The 17,898-nt window shown below is 42.0% G+C and overlaps 1 protein-coding gene across 1 annotated transcript; it reads right to left on the bottom strand.

Annotated features, from left to right (window-relative positions):
• Positions 1–5,712: 5,712 nt before the first annotated feature.
• On the bottom strand, positions 5,713–14,646 carry IDS (iduronate 2-sulfatase). Its single transcript, XM_017819754.1, has 9 exons — positions 14,528–14,646; positions 13,574–13,710; positions 12,328–12,505; positions 11,339–11,427; positions 10,148–10,348; positions 9,369–9,539; positions 8,660–8,786; positions 6,977–7,150; positions 5,713–6,577 (listed from the first exon to the last, which is right to left on the bottom strand). Exons 1-9 carry the CDS (start codon positions 14,625–14,627, stop codon positions 6,075–6,077), a joined length of 1,680 nt encoding a protein of 559 aa, XP_017675243.1. The 5' UTR covers positions 14,628–14,646; the 3' UTR covers positions 5,713–6,074.
• Positions 14,647–17,898: the final 3,252 nt, after the last annotated feature.

Consider the following 17,898-nt stretch of genomic DNA (forward strand, 5'->3'; position numbering starts at 1 on the left):
ATCCCACAGCTGCACATAATGAGGGCTCCTGAAGTAATGGATCACATCCTTCTTACTGTGAAATATTTGAGAGGCCTCAAGTAAAGAGAATAATTTCCTTCAGCACAAGATCAAACTCACTTTGAAACCAAGAAAATGTGGGAAGTATTAGGCTAGGTTGTAGGTTCAGTCAAGGATAGGTATTATACACTTCATACCTGCCAAGATTTGTCTTCTAGGAATTATATCCTAATTCTGTTACCAGGAAAATGTTTCAGAAAAGGCTCTGTTCTTTAAAGCTGGAATAGCAGGCACAGAGATCAAAACAAACTTTTTCCAGACATGTGATTAATATTTGCCCTCTTATTAGGCAATTTGTTGAGGGAAAAAAAAAAAAAAGCCCTGCTTAAAATTCACTGCAGCTCTCTGGCCAGGGGAAGCATTTCTTTGTCTGTGCAGGGGCTGTGTAGCCTGGCTTTCCTGGAAGCAGGAGAAGGAGAAGCATCTGACAGCAGAGTGGGGTGAGCCTGAGAGCAACAAAGCTTGATGGTGGGGGTGAGATGGGAATTGGAAGAAAAAACTGCTGCTCCATTTTTCAGACAAGAATTAGAATCCTGAGTTGGAAGGGATCCACAAGGACCATCCAGTCCAACTCCTGGTCCACTCTTTCCAGAGCTCTTTCCAGAGCACTGCAAACACAAACAGTCTAAACTCAAATCCAGCCCTCAACACTCTGCTAATGTGAATAATTATTTGTGAAGCCAGGTTAGAATTGGCATTTCAATACCATAAGGAGCTGCAGGAACTGGGATTTATCACCACTTTCTTGTTGCTAACATTTCAAAGTCTTCCCACAAGACAAAAATTACAAAAAAATCTGGTTCAAAAACTCGAATTGACACATGAAGTGAGCTGCTTCATTTTCATAGAGGTGAACACTCTCCTTCTGAGATCAACATTTTGGTTTTGACTTTATTATTTTCACAAAGTAATTGCATTCTCATTTGTTATAATACCCTTTTATATTATGTCAAAATTATGCAATATAAATGAAAAATTGAAATAAAATTGAAGTGAAGGTCCCGTATCTTATCAAAGCAAAACTTTTCAATATAACTGTCACCAAAGCAATATCTCTACATAAGACAGTTTGATTTAATCAAATAAATGCTTTCCTGACAGAAATAAATAAAAAAAAAAGGCTGCAGTCAGATGATACTCAGCCAGCTCTTATAATGTCTACAAAAGATGCATAATCAAGACTTTTTTTCAGGAGACTTGCAGCCCAACACAGCACTGAAGCACAACCAGACTGATGCCACTTGTCCCCACCTCACTGAGCAGCCTCAGTGGAATCCAGCCCCAAGGTCTGCCAGACATTTAGTGCAGGTTGGCCACGGAGCAAGTCAAACTATTAGGGGTGTGTAACCCACAGGTAACTGCTCTTCAGTTACACAGGAAACATGGAACCTTCAGCACAGGTGTAAAACATACTAGAAATTACAGATTTTGATTCTCCTACAGCACTGGGACCAAAAGAAAAGAGCAAGGGTTTTGAATACATGGATAATGCCAGACTGAGTATACCTGGGACAAAACCCCAAACATACTGAGGTAGATTTTCAGAAGTGCCTCTGAGATAAATTCAAAGAACTTATACAATCACAACATGGGCAAATCTTATGGATTTTATACCTAAACACAGGAAAAAAATAGAGCAGAAACATCTGAATGAAGATCTGAATACCCCTAGATGCGTGCAGAGCCTAAAACCAGAGATACAAAATATTTGCCTTTCCAATCTTGCTCTCTTTAGATTTCTGTTCTATTTTCTTGCTGGATCCTAATCTTTCAGATCACGACTTTACATCTGATTTCACTGTTCATTACATCTTACTGTTCCTTTCCTCTCTGCTGCTTCAGCCTATTATCCCCACTCCATGTCCAACTGCACCTACAGAAATATCTCAGACTTTGCCATTTCCTCTTGCTTAGTCAAAGCTCCATTATAGTTTGGGCCTTCACACACTGCTGGATAGAAATGTTCTTCTGCTACTCAGTACCAAGCCAAGTGTTAGAGACAGAGGGCAAAAAGCTCTTTTTGCTGCTTCATATGGTGGATCTTGACATTGGTAGTCTAACTTCTTTCATAAGCAGAACTCCCACAGACTTTAAAAGGAGACCTGTACATTTAGGCAGAGAAGAACATTGGAGTTGAGATCCACCCATGCAGATCTGAAGATAATTTTCATTAGCTAGGAAGTCAAACAAAGAGACATAAAAAGTTTTGACACAGAGTCATCTTAACTTGGCTGGGAGTTTCTGATGTGAAAAGCAAGAAGTTCTATAGCCTAGAAAACTGTAAAGCACCAGAAAACCTAGTTACCAAGAGGGCAATTTCATTCTTTATGTAGCGTTTCACATTTGAATGCTAAGTAACCACTGGAGGAAAAAAATAAAAAGAAGAATTACACATTCAACAAAGGATCTCAGCTGCAACTACCAGGCACTTCCCAAATATAGTTTGAAACATAAACTGTGCACAGTGCCCTGCAATCCTGGGTGCTGACCATGACTTTATGGCCCTTTTGCTACTGGTGATATTGCTGCTTATCACAGAAAATACACGTTAGCACCAGGAATTAGGAAATATCCCTGATATTGAACCATCACGTCCATATCCCATCTTTCATGCTGTGGAACACTCGTTCCAGCAGGGGACTCCACTTGACCAATACAACACAGCAGCGAGTCACTAATACGTAATTAACATGCAGTGGTGATTAATTAGGTAACATCTGACCAATAGCTGGGGCACTCAGCTGCCTTTGCCTGCTTCACCACAGAAACACATTTGCAACTCTCCCATTAATGCAAAACATACCCCATTTCCCCCAGCAAGCACAGGCCAAAGGGTGGATTCCAATCTGTTGCACAGCACAGTGTGTAGCTACAGCATTTGCACATACTCCAGTGTGCACAGCATGCCTGAAATTAAACCCAAATCTTTTCTTTGCAAACAGCATGCTGTAAACATTCACTTAGTGTTACAAAGAACACCCAAATACACAGCCACCTCCATCTTTTTAAGTTCCTATTGTTTCTACTTGGTAAACAGTGAATTTTTTACTTTTGCTTCAAAAACTTTGATTTAGGGTGTTGTACATCTATACACTTGAAACAACATCAAGAGTTATGACTGACTAATGTACAGCTGTTTAGGGACCAAAATCTTAATTCCATTGCTTAATCACTCCTGTGCATTAGCTTATTAACAAAGGCCTGTTTATTGACTCCACTTTCTGCCAAGTGCTTACGGCGGCTACTCCAGGGTCCCCAGTGGACTCTCTCCATACATGTACCACAGGTAACAATTCCTGCTGAGGCAGCATCATGCTGTTCTTCCAGCTGTTCTGGTGCCATCCTGAGAAATAGGGTCAACACTGGCATCTCATTTATTTCCTGATGCTTGGCTTGCATCCTCTTCCCTCTAGAGAGAGCAGGCTCACAAGAGCACTTTACTTTTATTGCTCCTGTTAAGCTCTTTTGTTCTTCAGTTCTCCAGCAAGACCCACGGCTCAGGCTCTCCAGCAGAAGCAGCGTTTTGGTTCCTTTGGAAAAAAAACGGGCCTTCTCCCTTTGTTTCTTCTGGATTTATGTTTTTACCTATTCAATAACAAACTATCGCCTGGCACTTGTAAGAGCAGTTTTTTTTCACCTCTGTGCCTCACTCTTCCCCCAAAACGCTAGGTCCCAACTCAGAAGCAGGCAGGAGGGCCCAGCTCTCCAGGTGGACTGCAGAGTCCTGCCCAGGGACTTCTGCAATTACTCAAGAACGTCCTTGCCCTCAGCTCACGGATACATCTTGATTCACTGGCTGTCAGAGACAATTCTGTTTCATGTCTCCCCAAAAGATTACTGGATTTTGATTAAGAAAGGTCAAGGGCAGCTTTTCCCATTCAATATAAAGGGAATGACTTGAGGAAAAAAATACTCATCACCTACCACCAGGACTTTTATCTCCACTTGAAAAATTAAATTGCCTGAGGTGATGGGAGGCTTAGGGTATGGTATGCAGAGGAATTTTTTCATGCAAATAAATTCCTAAATAATTTATCTACATGCTATAATTGTACATCCTCCCAAAAAGTGGGGTTTGTTCGGTTATTTTACAGGTGTCTTAGCACAACAAAACACAAAGCTCACGTAGCCAAATCTCAGATAATACCCATTTGCCAGATCAATTTTAAATGTACACTGTATTACTGACCCAGCACACCAGAGATTTAGAATAATCCTTAACGCTTCGATACATGCCCCAAAATAACTTTCCCAATATTTAATTTTCCTTTGAAGGGAAGTGTGTCAGAGCTATAATTAGCCCTAGCTGCAGACTCCAAAACTCTGTCTGGCACTGCTCTCAGTAAAACACACCTTCAGCCAGTGTGAAATTGGTACAGCTACATTGAATCTGCTACCTGCAATTGAAGCACTTCACACCAGCTGAGGATCTAAGTATACATGCATAAAAGAGGGGAAAATATGTTTTCACTTGGAATAATAATGCTGCAGAACACACGGGATCTTGGGTTCAGTAAAACAAATGACAAGTTCATAAGAAATATATTCTTCTAATTGAGTTTAAAGGCACTAAATAATTGCTGTCTTCTAAGAGAGAAACAGATTCTTGGTGGGTATCTCCACATTAATTAGGAATAAGACTGTCACGTGGATTTTAATGAAATAAAGTTATGTCTGTGGCTCCTCTAGGATATTAAAGGCAATTTATCTGAGGAAGACAAGTAATGGCTGGCTTTTTGTAGGAACTGGAGCAGTTCATTAAGGAAGGTAGCAGGAGTTAACACCATCCGAACAAGCTGTTATTTGCTAAGGCCCAAATTCCGAGACCCTCGATTACCAAGACAGAACTGCAGAAATCCAGCAGGCTGATAGAACACAACACAAATTACTGCCCTCACACTAAAGCACTGTGTACCTTGTGGCTGTGAGCACATGGTACAGACAGCACTCAAATAAAATACTCAGCAAACCCGTTTTTCTCAGATACAAGCTCCCAAACATATTTACCTTAATGTATTTGTCCATCTGGAAATTACTTACAGCACAGCTTGGGACAACTAATGCTCCACATCCTGTGTTGATAAATGCCACACTAAAAACTTAAAACTAAATGGGAAGGTTTTAGCTATCCTAGTCCAAAACAGAGACTGCCAAGCCCCAGTTAGCACTGAAGAATGCAAACATCCAGGTTTCTGCCCCTGGATATAACAACCCTCAAGTGCACTGAGCAGTTCAACAACCAGGAAGGTACAGGAGCTAAAGGTTTCCACCTCCTTTCACCTGTGGAGACCAATTAGACCAATCCTCAGGAAAATATCCAGAAGAGCATATTGGTGTTATCTTAAGCCTCCAGTCTTATTTAGTGTTTCAGTGATGAAAGCACTCATTTCACACACGTTAATCAAAAGTTCAGATTCTCCTGCTCTATGATAAGAAGTATGAATTTCCAAATTAAAGCTTTTATTTAAAATAATTGAATTTTGAATGAAACACATGAAGTTTCTCTTTTAGCTCTAGACAGAGGTAAGGCTGACGACAGCAGACACCCCAGCCCTTCACCACCACCAAATGTCTCCTTGACCACTCCAGCCTCAAGCCTCCTAAGTAAACGGGACAGGACCTATGTAGAGGCACTCATTCTCTGCATAGCCTTTCAAACACAGAAGTTTCTGGTTTTCCACCTTTCATATCAACGGTTTCAGCACAGATAATGAAATTTAATTCTTCGCTTGCTACAGAAGATCACAGAGATGTTTCATAGTATGGGCCTGCATACTCTGTGTGGCCTTTTCAAAAGTGTTGTGAGCTTGTGATTGAAAACATAATTGCAGAAATTCCCTCTGACTACCTTCAGTGCAGTAAGGGCTGTAACAAGAAAAAGGCAATAGCTAGTGTTTTGATACAGACAGGATTTTAATTCAATCCAAGTGTTTTCTGTACAACAGAAAGGTTTTACACAAAAGAGGGAAGCATGAATTCAGCTGCAAGAACAGGCACAGAGACGTTCCCAAACCCTAGTGCTTCAGAAAGCCAAGAATCCTTTTGAAAAACCAACCATGTGAGGTGGCGTTATAGATGTTGTAATCCTGGTTTGGGTCAGTCTCCATCACGTACAGCTCTCCTGCATGGACATCCTCAAAGTCAGCGCTGAAGTTGTCGGGATTAAACTGAACCCACACCGTGTACCTGTAGTCAATGGTGCGCATGGAATAGCCCATGATCCTGATGTCTTTCAGCTTCGGCTTGTCAGAGTTCCACTGGGGAGTGTCTGCAGGCCGGGGATACTGGCTGAGAGCAACAGGTTCTTCATTAAAACACCTGGCAGTGTCACCACAGCCCTCCTTCCCTTCCTGCACCTTCTCCTCAGAGGCATTGAAGTAGCGGACGATGCTTGTCCCCTCCGTGCACAGGGCAACGTGGAACGACGTCTCGGGGCATGTGGGAGGAACCTGCAGGCCAGCGAGTTCAGCAAGTGTTGGAAACAGAGACACCAGCTCCACCACTTTTTTGCTTTGCCCTAGAAGAAAAAAATATCAAAATACAAGTTACAGAACGTGATGGTTTGACGACATTGGTAGAACGCTCTAGGAAACTTACTCTGATAATTCAGTTGGTGTTTTATCAAAAGTACTTTGTACTGGATTTGTGGGGTACCAAAATCAAGGCAATTAAGGGGTGGCAGTTAGCTCTGAAGATGCCAGTCTATGCATTTATGATGTATTTTAAACAAGAAAATTTTCCACTTATGTTTCTCAAATGTGCAGCCTTAAAGACAAGAATATCCATCACTTTGTAAAAGAACTCTTCAAAAAGACAAAGCAAATTCACAAGGTTCCTGTAGGCAAAGTGTCATTACATCACCACCTCTGCTTTGTATATATCCACTGCAAACAAAACATAAACACTGGAAATTTACCTTGAGGTCCTGAGCCTACAACATGGCTGAAAGGGTCGAGGTAGGGGAAGACCCTCATTCCTTGACTGACAGAGGAAGTTGTCATTCCTGGTACATAAAACATCAGCGGCACACGGGTAGCAACATCAAAATTGCTGTATTTTGCCCATTCACCATGTTCTCCCAGGGACCATCCTAGGTGACAAAAAACACAATTCAGAGCAGATACTGGGCTGTAATTTAGTAGTCATTTCTTTTTCGCTGTAAATTGACTCTGGCTGTTGGGGCCACTAGTCTGTTTATAAAGGTTATATTAAAAGGTAAATAATCTGTACCTACATATAAGATTTTTCACTAATGCAAAAGCTATTTCAACAGCCACCTCAGTCTTGCAACTTGATACTCTTTATTAAGGAAAAAATTACACCTTTCCTTATTTCCCCTACTCTAGATTAGAATTAGGCAATTAGCATTACAACAGCAGAAAAGAGGAACTGGAATGTGTCACAGCTCCTGCAAGAGTCTCCAGATCAATGCCACAAAGCACTCATTTAAGTTTTGGGCAGCTGCCAGCTCTCCAATACTCCTGTTAACACTGTAACTGAACATCCCTTGGAGCCAAGGCTGCTATCCATGCCAGACTGCCATATCAGGATGTTACTCCGGAGGAAGCAACAGAGATAAAACTTTTTAGCTCTCCTCTTCCTCTTGAAAGAGATGACAACATGACTTCCTTCTAGGCAGATTTACTGCCAACTTCACTTGGGGGAAGACAAAGGAACTCTATGACAGCTGTGTTAACACATGATATTTTTAATCACTTTGCCAGCCATGGCACTGGAAACACCAATTATTCACAGTTATCCACACAAGGGAAAGAAGAATTCAGTTTAAAATGGAAAGTCCAAGTCAAGTGGCAAGTCAGTAGGAACTTCTAGAGTCACTTTAGTACCAAAAATATCAACCCCATTGCTCTACAACTCACGAGGGTTTGTTTATACGAAAAATCAACCCAAATTAACTAAATTTGTGACTATAAATCAATGTTGTTAAGTCACATCCTAAGTGGTTTAAGTCAGCTAAGCCATTTCCCCATTAATGGGATCATGAGAGGGTTATTTTAAAGAATATTAGAGTACTGAAACAACCATTAAATGCTTGATGTATTTGTCCCACAGATCAAATTCATTTTTTTTACCACCAGGATCCAGAGAGTACAAGACCTCAGTTATGAGGGGGAACCATATCACTACCAGTTTAGATGCTCTGCAAGCAGCAATGACAAGTGCAAGAAAACACACTTGAGCCATTAATGAGAAAGCTTGTGGTGCACCCACTGCACCAGATAGCTCTCTGCAAATGGTAAGGGGGGAGGAATGGTCGCTCTCCTTTCACAGGACTGTTCCCAGCAAGAGTCACTCCTTGGGTAGGGGTTGGGAATACAGGAAGCTCAGCCCCAGTCCTGGCAGGCAGCCTCATCCCTCACCAGCAAACCCTCAAGCTGATTAAGGAGGTGTCTGTGGGGACAGAACTGTGCAGCCACAGAAGCCAGAGCCAGTCCCTTCAATCAGAGAGAGACCAACCAGAGATACAAGGTATGGCAGCTCCGCTGTATGTCACAGAAACACACACCGGATTAAGGTGCCAGCCTTTAGTTGGACCATGAAGTTATTAAGTGAGCTGGTGAAAGATTTAAATGTTTACCATGGTCAGCGGTAAAAACTACCATTGTGTTATTTGAGAGTCCTACATTATCCAAAGCATTCAGGAGCAGGCCAACCTGCACATCCAGGTAAGAAACTGCTGCATAGTAACTCTGACGGATCTGCCGCTGCAAGTCAAGAAAACAGGAGAGAGGGGAAAAAAAGTTAGTTTTTCCCCAGACACAAACACAGGAGAACCACTGGGTGGTTGTGTAAAAGAACTAAGGGATTTTACTTTTAAAGCTTTATTTTTTGAGTGTCTGTAGCCTGATTAATGTCCCAGAAAAGGTAAATGGGGAGGGGGCAGTCTGAAAATTCTATCTCCCTGAAGTGCTTTCAAGCAAAACACTGCAAACCAATCCATTCCCTTGATCCAGCCAGTGCACCTTGTTTTAGCATAAGCACTGGAAAGCCAAGGAAAAGCTTGCAAAAGATACCCTTTGTGCTTGCTTGAAACAGATAAACAGACTCAGATAACGAGCACAAACACAACACTGCTAAACCTGCTACATACATTCCCTTGTATGCCAACCAAACTGCAGTGACAGAGAAGGTTTGTCTATAGAGGTGACAGTATGCAAGGCAGGGAATTCATATTTGCAAATTGACAACTGCTGAATAACTGGGAACATCCAAGAACAGCCGACTCCTCCCTTGCACTTGAACAAGTGGAGGTAGTTTGACTTCAGTGCATTGTGTTGACAGCTTACCTGGAATTCCTCTGGAAGTGGTCCATAAGGGAAACTAACATTTAATGCTTCCACATCATCCCTCTGTCTGATATCTGTCCAGGGGTTGTAGGCCACAGAAGGTAGTTTCTCAGGCACCCAGGGATCTGGGGCTAATGGGATATTTTCCAACGGGTACAACTTGAGAAATTCCTTTACAATACAAAACACATATAAAGACTGTCCTCACCTCAGATTTACTGTAAACTCTGTGTTGTAAAACAGCAATTATTTCCCCTTGCATGACCCTTAAATGTTACAATTTACAGGGCTTCATTCCCCTTCCCTCACAGTGTAAAATGTAGCAATACTAGTCATCTCCAACCAATTCCTGAAAAATACTGAGTTAGTAAGTACCCAAACCCAGCCTCCTGTATCTCAAAATAACATTGCAATAAAAGGTCCAACAGCACTTTCACTGAAATCAGTAGGAATTTTGCCACCAACTCAAACAGGGAATGGAATACAAGATCTTGTAAGGCCTCATTATGTCATACTCCATCAAGCTGAGCCCCATCTCCATGCAGTAGCAGTCACTGTTATGGTGGTAGAAGCCTGGCTTTTGTTTGAGGAGTCACAATTCATTCTCATTAAACATTCTGAAAAGCACCACAGATGACTCCTGAAGTTACACCAAACCAAGGCTGGTTTTCAGCTCGCTTCCCAGAAACAACAGCAACAAAGCATTTGTGGAAACAGCTCTGCAAAGCGAAAGCAACGATTGTCCAAGTTCCTTTTCCTGCAGGTTCCCATCTCCTCACCTGGGGGTACCTCAGTGGGATATGTGGCTTGTGGTAACCAACAGCCAGGAAGAATTTTTGCTTGTTGGCTTTCATAACGTTCAGTAAACGTATGGCCTCTTCAGTGCTCTGAATATCAGGCAGAGTACCCTTGGGCATTTCTGACACATCCACTGGGCACACCAAGTTTGCATAAAGTTTTCCATCTTTTCCCCTGCAAGTCTTTATTTAAAAAAAAAAAAAAAAATTAGTTAAGTAACTTCCATAAAAGCAAAGACGAAATCCTCTGCTCCATAACTTTTAAACCAATTTGTTTCTCAATCCTTCCACCAACAAAAGAATCCAACATTCATGTCTATGGAAAAGCAGAAATCCTCTCTAAAGCTGGGTAGAAGATTAAACATGGTCATACAGGGGAAAAACCCACAGCTTCTACGATGAATAGAATCTCTGACTTATTGGCAATGCAGCAGTATTCAGTTATGCCATACACATGCATTTAAACTCCTGATCCCAAGAGTTCACAGAAAGCTGCCTGGAAGCTACTGACTTAGTTTCTGAGCAAATGCCAGCAGTGGCTGATGTGTAATCAGTGAAGAGAGATAAACTGGACTAAACAGTTGTCAGGGAAAGGTGGTCTCAGCAGGGTGTTTGGGAGAGTTGCTAAATGAACATACTTTTCTTTATGTCATGGATGCAAATATTGTCGTTAAAACCAGTCCTTTCCTGCAATAAACACAAGACCAAAGCACTGCTGAGGCTCCCTGTGCCCTCATGGCTGCAGCTCCTGCTGGGCCGTGCACAGACTCCAACACATGATGCTAATGCAATGTTTGCATAAACATTGTTTTGGTTACACTTAAAAGTAACAAACATTCTAGAAAACCGAATCAGATCGTAAAGTTTCAGATTATTTAAAGATTACTTTAATTATGATCACCACTCACTCAGTCCTGGGCTCTTTATTGCATTAGGTTCACTAAGACTATTGACAATGTTTTGTCACTTACTAAGCAAAGCCATACCAGTGTGCAAGTTGACAACTGCACTTTTCAGATAAAGGAATTAATGACATATACACAAATTAAGATCACTCTTGCTTATATCTCAGTAACTTAAGTTTCCAAGTACCAATTCAGAAATACTTAAAACATCTGCAGGATGGTTATATCCTGAAAACTCTCCTGTGAGAGTCCCACAGATCATCCTTACCTTATGATTTTCATACTTTTCAGTTGAAGGATGAAAGGGTGGAATGGACCAACTGTATGGATAGTCATCACTGTGATTGGACGAAACCCCTGAAAAGGAAAAAGATACTGGAAGTTCTCTAATAGTTCACTGAACCAGGAAGAGCTCAAACACAAGTTTAACTTGTGTTCAGTTTTGAGGTCTTTTTTTAATATGCAAATGAAGAAACATTTCAAATAATCTTTGACAACAGAGAAAAAGAAAACCAAGAAATAAAAGTAAAAACCTTTAAGACAGACATTTTTCCCCAGAATACACTTTTTACTGGTGAGGAAGACTCAAGCCTGTTGAAGAGCCTTACTAAATGGGAGTAATTCCTCAGGGAAATTACTTCAGGGAACAGCAACAAAAAACCCTCCCCAAAACCCCAGGATTAATCACAGTCTTCATGCACACCCTTGATTAGCTTTACTATCAACTGAAAGTTCATATATCCACACAAGTTTAATTCTAGGATAAAAAACTACCAAAAAGAGGGTCAGTATTACAGTATTTTCCAACTCAGTAGCGTTACTGCTTTTTAACTAGTGAACTGATTTCCTACTGAACTTGTAGCATTATCATACATTCTATATGTCCTGATCCACACTCACAACCACAACATGAAGCACATGCAGGCAGAACTAAGCCAAGGAGGGTGTTCAGTAATTTCATGTTCAGCAAATACCTCACTTCCAGATGTATTTTTAGAATGCAGGCATTTATTTCCACAATTCCTAGACAAGATATGAAAATATTCACTAGGTAAGAGTCATCTAATACAGTCATCTCTAATGCCTGAGGACTTAGGATTTAAAATCAACCTCCAATCACTGTAAAATCTGGCTTGTGGCTGAGATTTAGGTTCTCAATATAGACAGGAACAACACATTGATAGTCATATAAGTCTGTTCATGAGGCTACACACGTTAAGCATTTGTATGTAAAGCAAATGACAATTCAAACCATACCAGGATGAAAAACTTTCCCCACAGATAAGGTCACGTAGCCATTTTCCTTGAAATACTGGGGCATTGTGGAATAGTTTCCTGCGTGTACCCTCCAGTAGGAGTAGAAATCATACAGCCGGGTGGTGTCAGGTCTGCGGCCAGTGAGAAAGGACACCCTGCTGGGAGCACACAGGGCTTGCTGGGGAGAGAGCCAGCCAAAGAGAGAATCAGTTTGGAACAGAAAGCAAAACACAAGTACAAACTGACTGAGGCCTGGCTGGGCAGAACATCTGAGAAGGCTCCGGAACTGCAGGGAGAATGTTTCAATCCACTTCAGGCTGGAATGAACAGCATCCTTATTAACCACATCAATTCCCAATTGCAAACTTTTACCAAGGTAGACACCTAACTATCTATAATTTTTCATCATATCAAATAGCCAATTCCTAAGCACTAAAAACTTTGGTTATGGAGCTAGTAGCACAAAAGAGGAAAAAAAAAAAAAAAGTCAGGTTCCATAAAGGCAGTGCTTTTGAAATCTGGTTGCTCACATCACCTGGAATTAAGCAGCAGTGGCAGGTGGACTGTGCTGATAAAAACCCAAAGTCTAGTTGATCTGGACTGCCTTAAGAATAATGAAAGGATAAACACATAAGGTCTGGGTTACGGTCCAAAGGCCTCACCAATTCTGCTTCAGACTGACAAGAACCAAGAGTTATTGCTTTGAAGTCCTATTCCCCAGCCAGAATTAGACTCAAACTTCTAATTTCTCAGCAGAGCAAAACGTGGGACTGTAGGCATCCTATGCAGAGCATCCAAGTGAAGAGCAATTAGTGAGATTTTTTGTCTTCTATCTAAGTCATGCTTACCACACAAGCTGCCCCTCCACAGCAGCCTATTCAATCAATTTCCTCAAAAGATTAAAAAGTAAAATATACTCTTTTATAAGCAGTAGAAAAAAATAATTCTAATTTAGTAAAACAGCATTTCTAAGCAACACTTGACTGGTAACAGTGAAAATGCTTGAGTGGCATTACACTCCTCCAAGGGCTACATAAGTACTGTAATTTAAATGTCCTGTTTTCATTTTTTTAACCTTAGTAAAGATAGGTTCACATACCACAGTTCAGGCTAACCATTTATTTCCTACTGTAAATACTTAAAGTTATTAAATACTTGCTTTTTCCACTGGTCTGACTAACACCTACTGTGACAAAACCATTAATTATTTTGCATAGAGAAAATATGCTTAAGTAATTTATCTCACCTGGGCATATGCATTGCTGAACACAATACTTCGAGAAGCAAGCTGATCAATGTTGGGAGATTTAACAAGCTTATCTCCATAACAGCCCAAAACAGGACGGAGATCATCCACAACAATAAACAGGATATTCATGCCATCTATGAAGAAACACAATTAAGAATAAATTAACTTGAGCTGCAGTAAGCAGAGGGTACTTTATGCTGGTTTTAACCCTGAAGTGCATATAAGAAAAAAAAAATTAATTAGATGGGCAAGAATATTGAATATCATAGAATCAGTATCTTTGTAAGGAAATGTAAACAACAGGATTAATTCTTCTACAGGTAGAAACTCTTATTTGGCCTAGACAGAACTACAGTGGTTTTCATTTCCCTTCCCGTTTCATTGCTTATTCCCGTTTTCTCTAGCTGCTACAGATATTTTCTTCAGCTGGCTACAGAAAGGTGGTGCAAAATAAAGAGCGTACTTTATGGTTTAACCCCTACTACAGCCTGCAAGCTCTGAGAGGGGGTGTTAAGCCACAGGTAAAAAAACAGTCTCATGCCGTATAATGTTGCTCCGAAGAGATAAAAATCACTTTTTTTTTTTTTTTCTTAAATTAATTACATGCGTATTTCTTAAACCGCCCTCCCGGATACATGGAGCCCCCAGCCCAGCCCAGCCCTGCAGCGCCCGCCGGCCGCTTCCCTCCGTCCCGCTGCACCCGCGGCTCCCCCGGAGCAACCCCGGCTCAGCTGGAGCATCGCCGGCTCCCCCCGGAGCATCCCCGGCTCCCCCCGGAGCATCCCAGGCTCCCCTCGGAGCATCCCAGGCTTCTCCCGGAGCATCCCCGGCTTCTCCCGGAGCATCCCCGGCTTCTCCCGGAGCATCCCCGGCTCCCCACGGAGCATCGCCGGCTCCCCCCGGAGCATCGCCGGCTCCCCCCGAGAACGAGCCCCCCGCGGCCGCGCCCACCTCCGGGCCCCGCCCGGGCGGCCGCGACGGCTCCTGGGGGCAGCTGCAGCAGGAACAGGGACAGGAGCAGGCCCAAGTAGGGCCGGGCAGCCGCCGCCATGTCCCGGCGAGGCGTCCCGGGGCGGTCCCGGGGCGGTCCCGGGGCGTTCCCGAGCCGTAACCCCGCCCGGTGCCGCCGTTCCCCCGCACCCCGCGCGGTGGCGCCGCGGCCCCGCGATCGGCGGGCTCGGCCCGGCCGGGAGAAGCGGGACCCGCCGCACCCGCGGGGCGTTGAGCTCGCAGCGCTGCTCCTGCGGGTTCCTTGCCCACGTTTACTCCTTGCACTCGCCGCAGCTCCCCTGGGAAAGGGAACAGTCAATGGTGTTCTGACCAGGCATTAAACTACACGTGCGATGGAAAACAGGAGGCAGAAATGTAGGAAACTGTGTGTCTGGAGAATCTGAAACTGAAATATAGCAACTTTGCCCTAAAACCGCCAAGGAATTCCTATCAGTGTTCCCCAAATTGCTGGCTTCTTTCACTGGAGAGGGTACCAATGCTAAAACAGACCCACCTCAGAGCCAGAAGAACTTTTTTCTCATCACTGGAAAAGCTGACAAAACTATAAAACTGAATTCAATCTAAAAATTTTTGCAATGCATGATAGCTATTTTGTTAAAATATCTGTAGGAATACTTCAGAAGAGAGCAGATTTACTGGAAAAAAACTATAGGGCTGAGGAAGGGTAAGCCAATTAAACATACAATTCATCAGAGTTAAGCATTTTCAGATGTCTTCAAACAGTACAGAATGCCTTAGTTTCCCATAACTGCTTTGCTTTGCTCTATAAGGAATCATACCTGTGACCTCAAATACACTGTGTATGCACTCACCATAAGCTTACCAGGAACATTAGCTAAAATGACCTGTGACAACCCTACTGTTCCATGGGACGTGTGACTCAAAAGTCCAGTATATTGTGTATTACACAGTGTGTGCATACACATTCAACCACATGTACTTTCTCTAAACTATTACAGTGAAGTTTATTTTTATGTGGGTCTTGTACTTCCTTTCTGCACATGCTGGAAAAGCTTGAATCAAATCAAGAACACTGTTACTATGAGTTCAGTTACTACAGAACACAGGATATGCAAGCAGCTCATGAATGCTATTCAGTGTATTTGATGACTGCATATTTTGGAATTAATGTTGTGCATAAGCAGTGTATCTCACAGGTATTAGCAACTCTCCTAGCACAGATCAGCTGCTGGAAAAGTATTGAACATTGAATCCCCAAGTGACACTTCTCTTCATCTGGAGACTTTTTATGCAAAAAGCCAAGGAATTATTTTGCTATTGCACATGCATTTAATTACCATAACGCTTGCCTCTTTCAAATGCAAATACATTAAGTGGTACTTGATATGGATTTCCTGGTTTGCCTAACATGAGTATGTAGCAATCATCTTAAGTTCAGTCCACTAGAAGAACAAATGACACAAGTAAAGTTCTTTTTCAAACAGCACACAAATTCTGAAGCTAAAAAGCAAGTTGGGATGATGCCAATGAATGATTGCAGACACTGAAATCACAGCCCTAATAGTGTATCTTGGACAAACTGGTCTCACAGCTCAGATGTCCACTCCACCCCGGATGTCTATGGGCCTTTGAGCAGCCTGTCGTTCAGCTCCTGAACTAAACCACTGCTGTATTAGCTGTGATGAGTCAAGGATGTCACAGGAAGAGTTAAACCTAAACCTTGGCTGAACTGGTGATACCTTGTACAACACTCCTCCTTAGTCACTCTGCTAGAAGTCCCGGCAGCCTCTATGAATATCAGTCTCCCCCACCTACAACTGAGCACCAAATCTGTCAGTTTGATAGCTTAGCAATATGCTGAGGCATATGCTGAAGGTTTGGAGGTCCACAGCAGTGCTTGCACAAGTGTTAGTAATGTAGATGAGGCCACCAACATAACAGCTAAATATCTTAAAGTCAACTATTTTCTATGACAGACTCACATTAGGGCATGGTAAAAATTCAGCACAGCAATATTTTTAGTGGGAAAAATACTATTCATGGGACTCTGTAAGAAATGGCTGTACTATCAGACCCATAGCAGATCTCATAAAGTAGCATTTCCATGCCTGGGTATGGTCTCCAAGAAAGTTTCCTCTGAGAAGGAAGATAAAGTGTGCTTTTACGACTAAGTGAATATGATCAGGCAATATAAAATACCCCAGGTGTTGAGCTCTGCCTGGGAAGGATGTCTTGACTTCATATATGTAACCTGCCCTTGCACATGACCTCCAGGGATTACATCAGAAGTTGCATTTGGCACAAAAGCCAATCTAAGGAATTTTTGTGCATCACTCTGTGATTCTAACAAACCATGTTTTCACAAACAATTGGTTGGGCACTGTGATCAGTTTACTCAAACTCAAAAAGAGCAAAGCAGTTTTCAATGAATCAATAAAACTAATCCCAAGTCCACTATCATTTATTTCTCACGCATTATAGAAAGTGACTAATCATTACAGGAAGCTTCTGATTGGCAATTTTATTTATCCCTAAACAGATCATATCAAAAAAGCACTGTTTTCCTTTTTATTTTATGGACAGATTAAATTTATTCCTGTACAAGCTGCTATGAAGAAAATGAGAGAGACCTGTTAAAAATATTAACACCTGCATTAATATCTGTAGCCTCCTATGGCACATATGGTGATAAGTGAAATACCTATAGCAAACATGAGCCCCTGAGTCATACTGCTGACAAATCTCTAAACAGCATTTTTATTCTTAAAGAATTTCATAGTTGTACTTTCAGAATCAAAGCAATCATACTTTTAAATCATCTGTGAACATTAGCACTCAAGGGTAAGCTAAACATCATTCAGAGGCATCTGCACAGACTTTCAGTTTGTTAACATTGTTATGATAAATGATAAGATGCCACTGTAGTCCATCCTTGCAGTCTGACCTGCAGAGCTGTGCACTAGAAAATACATTGTAGATCTTAGTTAAAAATATTCCTAATCCAAAAATGCTCATTATAAGCCTTCATTTCATATACAGTCATTTCTCTATGGCTGAAGTGAGTCAAGCAGATCTGTTCACCTGCAGCACGCTCCCTCTCTCCCCAAGCCCTGAGTCAGTGATCTCACACCATGAGTTCTCCCAAGCACATGTGGTGCACATGAGAGCCATTTCTAAGATACTATTTAGACTGACTTCAGAGTACTGGGCAATAGGTAAGGCAGGTGCTGTTATCACCACCAAAAGCAATGAATCAAAGGCACACCTCAGTCATGGTTTCTCCCATTTCCTGTTTGGCCTATAAACATGGCAAATTAGACACTGGCACCTCCATCTCTGATGTGCTGGCC

This window comes from Lepidothrix coronata, unplaced genomic scaffold (genome assembly GCF_001604755.1).
Source record: "Lepidothrix coronata isolate B3197 unplaced genomic scaffold, Lepidothrix_coronata-1.0 Scaffold2, whole genome shotgun sequence".
Taxonomy (NCBI): domain Eukaryota; kingdom Metazoa; phylum Chordata; class Aves; order Passeriformes; family Pipridae; genus Lepidothrix; species Lepidothrix coronata.